Source organism: Cyanistes caeruleus, unplaced genomic scaffold, assembly GCF_971803275.1.
Source record: "Cyanistes caeruleus unplaced genomic scaffold, bCyaCae1.hap1.1 HAP1_SCAFFOLD_11, whole genome shotgun sequence".
NCBI classification, from domain to species: Eukaryota; Metazoa; Chordata; class Aves; order Passeriformes; family Paridae; genus Cyanistes; species Cyanistes caeruleus.
In genome coordinates this window covers 984,553-993,941 of record NW_028255883.1, presented here as the reverse complement: position 1 = coordinate 993,941, position 9,389 = coordinate 984,553, and the positions used below count along the sequence as shown (strand labels likewise).

General features: G+C 56.6%; 1 protein-coding gene across 1 annotated transcript; it reads right to left on the bottom strand.

Annotated features, from left to right (window-relative positions):
• Nucleotides 1-3,804: 3,804 nt before the first annotated feature.
• Nucleotides 3,805-6,268, bottom strand: LOC147647297 (serine/threonine-protein kinase pim-1-like). The gene is made up of 4 exons (XM_086872278.1): nucleotides 5,487-6,268; nucleotides 5,307-5,357; nucleotides 4,736-5,102; nucleotides 3,805-4,180 (listed from the first exon to the last, which is right to left on the bottom strand). The coding sequence occupies exons 1-4, from the start codon at nucleotides 6,042-6,044 to the stop codon at nucleotides 3,861-3,863; spliced, it is 1,296 nt and encodes a 431-aa protein (XP_086728404.1). The 5' UTR covers nucleotides 6,045-6,268; the 3' UTR covers nucleotides 3,805-3,860.
• Between the last annotated feature and the right edge of the window lie 3,121 nt (nucleotides 6,269-9,389).

Sequence of the window (9,389 nt, the reverse complement as noted above, 5' to 3'; positions counted from 1 at the left end):
AAGAGTGCAATGAAGCAGCTGCTCCTGCTCCCAGCTCTGGCTCTTCCCAGTCTCTGACCCTGCCTGGTTTTGTCCCTCTTGCTGCGCCCTCTGTTCCCCCAGGGGCCTGCCCCAGACTGAGGGATCAGATCCAGGCACTGCTGCTGCTCCCTCGGGACCAGCCCAGTTTGGTTGTTGCTGTCAGTGCCAGCAGAAGCCGTGGCTGGAGCAGCAGGTGCTGACAGTGGCCCAAGGCCTGGGGCTGGAGGGGTCCCTGGGCTGGGGCTGGGAGGGAGCTGCCCCTTGTTCTTCCTCTGCCTCACACAGAGCTGGGCCAGGCACAAGTGGGGCAGCAGAGCCAACAGGGAGCCTGCAAGACTCTTCCAGCTGTGCCTGCTCAGAGTTTGGCCTTGGAGCTCCAGGTGGGCAAAGGCAGCTGCTCTGGCCCCTCTGCGTGTGCCCGTGTTCAGCACTGCTGCTCCATCAGTCTGTGCCCAGCAACGGGGAAAAGCCTCAGCCCTGCAGGGCGGGGAGCTGCCGGGCTCTGCCTGAGCAGCTCAGCCAGCGCGAAGGGAGCTGCTCCACACGGGAAGCCAGAGCAAAGGGCATGCCTTTTCTAGGACATGTTTTCTGTAGAAAAACAAACAAACAAACAAACACGAAAAAAACATGAAAGATAAAAATTACTCGCAAACATGTAGTGAAAAATCTTCTATAACTCTGGAGTAAGAAAGAGGTAACTGATCCTTTGAAAAAGAGAACTCAGCTTTGATTTTAGTTCCTTAGTTTGTACACGTGCTAGTGGAAAGGATCCATTAGCTGCCTTCCTTTACAGATTTGATGGATGTTTTCCAATGTTAAGATATTTTACACTGCAGTTAAAGGAATAGGAAATACATGTTCTTCATGACTGTGTCTTGAGTGTCAAAATTTTGCAGTTTGAAACTTGGACCTAAAGCGTTGCAAATGGAAATGATAAATCCCAATGGACTGAGTGAATGCAGCTTTTCCTACGGGATGTGCAGCACTCCAAGGACTTCCTCAGTGGGGCTGTGGGTGCTTGGAGCTTTGTCTTGTGCCACTCCAGGATGTCATGAAATGGGACTTCACCTGCCACCAGCCCAGGTCACGCTCTGCCACCAGCCCAGCTCCTTGGACCTTGTGTCCCCAAAGAAGACACAAGGTGTTTCTGCTGCTCCACCCTTTGCACAGATCCACAGAGAGCTGGGATTATCCCAAGTCTTGTGTCTCCATTGTGCCATATTCCTAAAGAACCAGCAGCCCATCCCGACGAATATGGTGAGTTATGTGGATGGTAGTCAGCTCCCTTTCCTGCCTAGAAATCCTGAAACTGCTTCTAAATGCTGTTCCCTTCAGTTCCTGGACACCTACCCACACAGAGCTGGGGAAAAAAATCCCCTGGCCATGGCTTACAAGGTGAGTTATGCCAAAGTTAGAGCTCTGTGGGAAATCTCTATCCATCCCTATCCTTTTAATATATCTATACATGGGGGTGTGCATGGATGTCTTGTATGGAAAGGAAGGAGTGTGCAAACAACGTGACTGACACTTTCACCCTCTGTGTTCATTCCATACTCATGGGTACAAAGATATTATGGAAACCTTTGCAAGGACAGACCGTCTGTCCATGGATAGAAAGACATCCAAGAGCCCCTGGCACAGACAGACCCTTCTGTCCATGAATTCAGAGACATCCCAGAGCCCCTGGCACAGACAGACCCTTCTGTCCATGAATTCAGAGACATCCAAGAGCCCCTGGCACTGACAGACATTGCTGCTCTTCAGCCAGTGACAGGATGAGTCCCTGAGCCTGGGGCTTGGCCTTCCTCGTGGTGAGGGGCATCAAGGAAGGCTGCAGTGTGATGGAGATTGTGATGGGCTGGGAAATCACTGGGGGAAAGGAGGGAGCAGTTGTGAAGTAAAAGGCAGGTGGGGGAGAGAACTGTTCAGAGAAGGGCTGAGCTACAGCTTGAGAAAGCTGAAAAATGACATTTGGGGTCATCCCAGATTGATTTCATTTCAGAAGTTATGGAACAAGTTTAATTTTGGGGGGAGTGTCATGTTTTCCTTTGGAGGTGGACACTCTGCAGACTTGAGCTGCATTGCCAAAATGCTCAAGTCTTTGCTGCAGGTCACACCGTTTCTTCTTTGGCTGATCCCGGCCCGGTGCTGAGCCCAGCAGAGCCCTGGCAGAGCCCAGAGCAGCCTCAGCATCCGCAGAGCCCGGCTGCAAGGAGAGAAACCAGAAACCGCCCGTCAGCTCAAGGCTCCTGTCCCCTTGTCCCAGCCAGCCACGGTGCCCAGGCCATGCTGGCCGTGCTCAGTGCTGAGCCCAAAGCTGCCCATCACTGCTGCCTTTGGGAGCAGAGCAGGAGGGCAGGACATGTGCCCAGCCTGCAGCCAGCCACGGCAGATCCAGCCCCTCAGCAGCTGCCCAGAGCGGGATGCTCCTGTGCCCGCTGCCATCTCCCAAAAGCTCTTGTCCCACCCATGCCAAGGAGATGAGGACCCACCTCACACCATCTGCTGCCAGAAGAAAAGCTGGTCCCAAACGATGTCCTCAGCCTTCTCCAAGGGCACGGCCCATCCACACCACAGCTGGTCCCAAGCACTTCCCGATCCAGACTGGACCCCACCCAGAATTCTTCCTTTAGAAAAACAAACAACAAATTAATGAAAATAGGTTACAGACAAAAAGGGGAAAGAAGAAAAAAGGTAAAAAATCTTATGTCTGTCAGGAGTTTGAGGAAGGCACAACCCCTCCATTCTAGGGAAAAACCCACCCACGGGTGAGGGAAGCCCATGCTTTCTCCCTTCCCCCCTGCACTGTCCCCCAAAATCACGGTGATCCCAAAGCAAAGCAGGGGAGTGGAGCAGCCCAAGCCCTTCCTTGCCTGCACAGCAAAGCAGCCGTGCTCAGGTTCTGGAGTCCCACCTGTGCTCCTGCCATGGGGGTTTGTTTGTGTTGGGCTGGCTGCCCCAGCCCCAGCCTGGGGCACGGTGGGTGCTGGGGGCTGTTGGCAGGACCAGGAGCCCACTCCCATTTCGTAACCACCCCAGCCCACACCCCCAGCCCTGCCAAAAACCAGCTGGGCAGCCACTGAAGAATCAGTTGCATCCACCCCAGCAAAGGGGAAACCTTTGGTTCCCAGCCAATGCACAAATCTGGGAGCATCCCCCTGGGTCTGGACTTACCTGAAAATTCTCTGTGGAGCCTGGCTTTCAAGAAGGTGCCAGAATCAAAGTCCATCATCGCCAGCTGCCGCTGGCCAGGTGGAGGAAGAGGTTGTCATCCTTGCTGTTGTCCTCCATGTCCCCAGCAGCAGCAGCAGCAGCAGCCCCACCTGGTGCAGCTTCTCCAGGGGCTCCTTCTTCCCTGGGGTGACACCAGGCTGTCAGGGTTCTGCCCAGGGCCCGGCTGTCACTGAACCAGGACAAGCAAAACCAGCTCAGATGGCGGCCACCAGTGCTGGGCAGAGCAGCTCAGCTCCAGCACAAGGGCTGTGTGTTCCCACTCGATGAGCCCTGTGCAGTGACACAGGCAGGACAAAGAAGTCTGGGTTTCTTTGCTTCTGATTGCCAGGGTATGTGTGGAGCTGTAACTTACCAGGTCCCTGCATCACTGTGCCTGTGGCTCTCTCCCTTCTTCTATGGCTGATGAATATCCTGCATCCAGGGATCACTGAACAGGTCTTCTAATGAGGGCCTGTCCAAGTAGTGCAGGGATAAACACCGCCTGATCAGAACTTGGCAATCTGGGGAGAGAAACCACAAACCACTGGTCAGTTGGAGAAGGCTCCTGTCTGCTTTGCCCCACTATACCCGTGCCCAGGCCACGCTGGATGTGCTCACAGCTGGGCCTAAACTTTCCCATCAATTCTCTGTTTTGGAGGAGAGCAGGACATGTGCCACCTCCTCAGCAGCTGCCAGAGCGGGATGCTCACGAGCCCGCTGCTGTCTCCCAACACTGGTGTTCCCCCCGTGCCCAGAGATGAGGATCCACCTTGGGAGAGCCGTTGTGGCAGCGGGAGCTGGCCCCAGCTGATGTTCCTGCCCCTCCTGAAAGGGTGCTTCCCGCAGACCATCTCATGCAGCAGGATGCCCAGGGTCCAGACGGTTGCTGCCTCGCCATAATACCATCTGAAGTTGGTCCATTCCGGGGGTCTGTATGATCGTGTTCCTATGGAATACGGATGGAGCTCATCAGGGGGATGCTGCTGCTCCCAGAGCCTGAGCCCAGCATCCCTGGGCATGTGGGGCTGCCCCAGTGGCACACGGGGTGACCTGCTGCCCTCTCGCCAGCACCTGGCACTTGTGTACAAACCCAGGGTTGGAAAAGAAGGCACTGGTGCTGGAAGATGGCAGCAGAAACCCTGGCAAGGCCCGACCATGACACACAAAGGAAAAACCCGCTCACAGTGCTGGGGAAAAACCATACCCACATCCTCCCTGCTGGCATTGCCCAAAAAATATTATGAACCAAGGCAAAGCAGGGAAGCACAGCAGTCCAAGCCCATTCTCACCTGCACACCAAACCAGCTGGTGCACAGGTCCTGGCTCTCCCTCTCTGCTACCCCCACCCACAGGGGATTTTGTCAGGCTGGCTGCCCCAGCCCCAGCCCCAGTCCTGGGAGAATCCCTGCTGCCACACCCTGGTTGGGCCATGAGATGTTGGGCCAGGAGATGTTGGGCCAGGAGATGCCGGGACCGGGAGCCTACCCCTGGGTGGGCTCACCTGCAAACTGAGTGTAGGCTATGTCCTGCAGGTAGGTGCCACAGCCGAAGTCAATCAATTTTGCCTGCCCGGTGTCCAGGTCAACCAGGATGTTTTCTGGTTTGATGTCTCTGTGCAGGACCCCGCAGCTGGTGCAGTGCTGCACGGCCTCCAGCACCTGCCGGAAAAGCTCCCGCGCCTCTTCCTCGGTCAGGAACCTCCGTGCTCGAATGAAATGCCGAAGGTCCTGACACCGCTCTGGGCGCTCCAGTACCATCACGATGGTGTTGGGGAGCTCAAACCAATCCAGCAGCTGCACCACACCGGGGAAGCCTGTGGACACCTTGTCCAGCAGCACTATCTCCAGTGGTGCGCTGGTGCCGTCGGGCTGCGGGAGGAGCACGGTGCCGTCAGTGGGGCTGAGCCCGTGCCAGGGCTCGGGGAGCCCTCAGCCAGCCCGGGATGCTCTGTGCCCTCCGCTGGCCCCACGCCCGCTCTCCCTCCACGTGTCCTGGTGGCTCCCACCCTGCCGGGCCCCGGCTCATCCCCGCCCGGCACGCCCCGGCTTCTGCCGCTGGCCCCGCTCACTCACCAGCTCGCCCCAGTGCCGGACGCGGTTCCGTGGCACCTTTTTGATGGCCACCTACAAGCCAAAGGGAGCAGCGGATTCAGCTCGCCGCCTACCAGTGTCCAGCCCCATCCTCCTCCTCCGCCCTCTCCTCCTCCTCCGCCCTCTCCTCCTCCTCCGCCCGCCGCTGGCCCCTCTGCTCACCGGGGCGCCATCCGAGAGCCGAGTGGCCGAGAAAACCCTGCCGAAGCCGCCGCGCCCCAGCAGCGAGCCGATCCTGTAGCGCTGCTGCAGGGCCTCCTGCGCCTTCCCTGGGGAAGAGACGCGGCCGTCAGCGCTCGGCCCGGGGCCAGGAACGGCCCCCGAGCGCTCCCCGACCTCCCCGGGCCGAGCATCCGCAGGCGTCCGCTCCTTGGAACGCGACAGCGGCGGCTCGGGGCCAGCGGCCGCGCTGCCGAGCGGCGGAGCTCGGGCCGGGGAAGCCGCTGCGGAGGCGGCGGCAACGGCTGCACCGCCTGTGTCCTCCGCGGGCCCCGGGAGGAGCCGGGGCAAGGGCCGGGACCAGGGCCAGGGCCGGGGCAGGGCTCGGAGCAGGCGGAGCCAAAGGGCGGCGATACCGCCCCAGCCCCAGGCACTGAGGCCCGCCCAGAAGCGCCAGCGCCAGCTCGGCCAGAGCCGGGCGGAGGCGAGAGCGAGGCGGGACGCCCGGGGCAGGCGCCGGGGCCGGGGCCGGGGCCGGGGCCAGGGGCGGGCCGGGGGCATGTCCCGGGCGGGCAAGGGGAGAGGGAAACTGGGAGAGGAGGGGAACAGAGAGAAAAGGAGATCGGGAATGGGTGAGGGACCGCGGGAGAGAGGGTGGAACACTGGGAGAGGGAGAGGAGAAGATACAGAAGGGCGATAATGTCGCTTCTTTCGCTGCTTTTTCTCTTTGCGCTGCTGCCGCCGCCGCTGCTGCTGCTGCTGCCGCTGCTGCCGCTGCAACTGAAGCACCGGGGCCGTTTGTCCCCGGGGCCGTTTGTCCGTTGCCCGCTCGGCCCCGCGCCGAGCCCCGCGCTCCCCGGGCAGCCCCTGAGCCTGGCCAAACACGGGAACTTTGCCGTGTTGAGCCAAGAGCCAGAGTCGTGATTCCTGCACAGGGGCACAGCAATGCCCTTGGCTGCTGCTGTGCCTTGTCCCTGCTGAGCGTCAGACACTGTCTGAGCACATTCCCTGAATGCAGAATTTGTACCTGACCCAAGCACTGCACTTGTGTCTCCAGCATTGCTTTCCAAGAAAAACGGGGGAAGGAAAACTGGGTATCGCTCATGGTATTTTACAATGTCTAAAACTTGCCAAATCTCAGATCTTAGAGGTGAGATCCATTTAGAATGAATGGGATGGAGAAATAGTGCAAGATGGAAAAGGGAAACATAAAAATAAATAGAGAAAAATAGAGAAAAACATACTGGTCGTTTCTTTTGGTTTTATTTTCATTTCTTAAAAAAGCTGTTTCAGTTTTCCCAGAATCTTCTCCACAGTCCTGTCTGTTCTTTCCAAAAACCTGTCCTGGAGAACAAGGTGCAGCTCCTGTCTCAAGATGTGCCCCCAGCTGCAGCTTCTCTTGGCTTCCCACACTGTGTGTGCAGCACAACTCTTGCAGCAAAGCAGGACAAATTATCTGAAGAACTTGACAACTTGTTCTTGCTTTTCCTTGTGGACAGTGGAGTTGTGCCATTGCTAAGGTTTTCATTGTTACTCTTCTACCCGAAGAAATCATGATGAGCTGCCAGGAATTGTTAGGGAATACAAGCCTGGCTGAATGTGGAGAAAGAATCTCCAGAGCCTGCAGCCAGCAGTGGAGAGCTCATCATTCCAATAGCCCCATGGACACCTTGAAAGTGATCTGGAACATGAAAATGGGCTGACAGAGGGAGTTTGTGTGTTCAGTTTAGATGATTCTACATCTCTTGCACTGGTACAAATCAAGAGCACAATCAGTGGATGACAAGCAGCAGAACATGATAAGCTGGACCTCTCAGTAGATGAGAGAAAGAATGTGAAAACGACAAATGGAGGGAATGACTTGGTGAACTTTGTCTGTTAAGAAGGGTCATTTTTTCCTAATAATTCCCAATTAATTCCCTTTGCTTTTGTCCTTTCTGGCAAGGCTGTTTGCATGGCAGATTGCCCAGGAAATGAGAACCTGGAGCTTGTGGAAGTGCCTGAAAGATGCCCTGTTCCTCTGCAGGGACACTCAGGCTGAAACAGGAGCCTGAGGCCTCTCTTGGGAAGCCTCCTCGGAGCTGGAATTTGTGCCATGCCAGGAGAGGAGGAGGGGGAGGACGATGGGAGCTGTGTGTGAGGAGCAGGAGGTTTGGGCCGCAGGACATTCCGTCTGTGCCGCTGCCCCGCAATGGGCGGCCGTGCCCGGGGCTCTGGGCCTGCCCCGCGTGCGCTGAGCTCCCGACACTGCGGGAGCTGCCCGGGCTGGGCTCAGGTTCCCACTGGGACTGGGCAGCAGGCTGGGCTCCAGCTGGGATCAGCAGCAGCTGGAAATACTTCTGGGCATCTCCACTTTCTGCTGCTGCTTGGAAAAAATAATTAAGTGACAAGTTCTGTTTTTCCTTTCTCCTGGTGGATTTTTTCATTTTATTTGCCACTGCAGAAGCAATTTCTGTGATGGCCTCTGTCACTTGATTCTATTTCAGCTGCAGCAGCAACAGGGCTGTGTTTGAGCACTGCAAATGTCCAGCTGTGTGGCTTTCATTCCCCTCGACTTAGTGCTCAGGGACTTGAGGGCATTTCAAAATCTGCTACTCATGATGTCTGAGACAAAAAATCCTGAGTTACTGATCACTAAAGCACAGTGGGTAGCACTGATTGAAAGAGGCAATTGTAGTTTTGCAGATAAAATTCAGGTGGCAGGCAGAAGAGGGACAAAAGCAGACGAGATCTACAATTGCCAAGGCAAAGGCACCAACAGCCTCCTGCTGTCACCTCAGGGTGAGTAAAACAGAGCTGAAAACAGCGCTGGAACCCGATCCTTTCTTCCTCTGAGGGCTGGCTCAGGGCAGCAGAGGCGGGCCCTGAGGAAGCCTGAGGGCTGTTTGTGGGGGATTGTTGCTGTAGTCCAGAATTGCCCTGGCAAAAGCCCTGGGGAGCCGAGGCAGGAGCAGGTGGGAAGGGCCGGCGCTGCTGCTGCTCGTGGCCGGGAGCCCCGGCCGGGCCGGGCCTGCGCCCGCTGCGCTGCGGCTGCTGCTGCTGCCAGAGCCGGGCGGGACTCGGGGACAGGGAATGGACACGGGGGGACAGCAAAGGCCTTGGGGGCTGCAGGGATGTTGGTGCTCGGGCCAGCGCCAGCACAGAGCTTCAGCCCGCAATGAAGCCCGAGGGAAACGCTGGCGAAAGGCTCCATTCAGCCTTTCTTTACTCGGCGCTGTGAAGGGACCGAAATAAAAGGAGAACAAGCAGGGCCCGACCCCTTCTCCTTTGGGAGGAGCCCCGCGCCTGGGGCTGTGAGGGGCCGTGAGGGGCTGTGAGGGGAAATGAAGGGCTGTGAGGGGCTATGAGAGGTTCTACAGGGCCATGAGAAGTTCCATGGAGCCGTGAGGGGCTGTGAGGGGCCATGAGGAGCCTCAGCCCTGGCAGGAGGGGGTGCCACCATGTCCCCAGGGCAGGGCAGCCGTGAGGGGCTGTGAGTGCAGACGTGGCAGCAGAGCGGGCTTGGGGCAGCTCTGGGAGGGGATGAGACCCTTCCCCAGCTCCAAACCACACCAGACCCACCATTAACAGGATTTTCCATCTTGAGAATGCACTTGCAACTTGGACTTGACTGTACAGTTTTATCCCAGTGGGAAAAGCAAGAGACTTTCAGTCATTGTTTTTCAATGTGTGTTTCACATACATTTCAGTGTGACATCCAGCCATTGTTATTAGTGTCTAAGATTTAAAAGTCTTAACAATGAAAAGTAATACTAATAAATAATAATAACAACAAGAACAAGAAATGAAGCCCTGAATCCCAACAATCAGCTCAGAAACATGCTTTTGTTTGTAGTAAAAGATTAGTACTAAAGGAATAAATGAAAGAGTTTTAATTTGTAAATCAGACAAAAGACGTTTCATCTT

What these genes read in the sequence shown, in the direction of transcription:
- LOC147647297 (XM_086872278.1), bottom strand. Translation starts at nt 6,044, where the DNA reads ATGCCCCCGGCCCGCCCCTGGCCCCGGCCCCGGCCCCGGCCCCGGCGC. An exon ending in TCCGGCACTGGGGCGAGCTG is followed by an intron (nt 5,103 to 5,306) that starts GTGAGTGAGCGG and finishes CTCCTCCCGCAG; the next exon opens with CCCGACGGCACCAGCGCACC. An exon ending in AGCCTACACTCAGTTTGCAG is followed by an intron (nt 4,181 to 4,735) that starts GTGAGCCCACCC and finishes CGTATTCCATAG; the next exon opens with GAACACGATCATACAGACCC.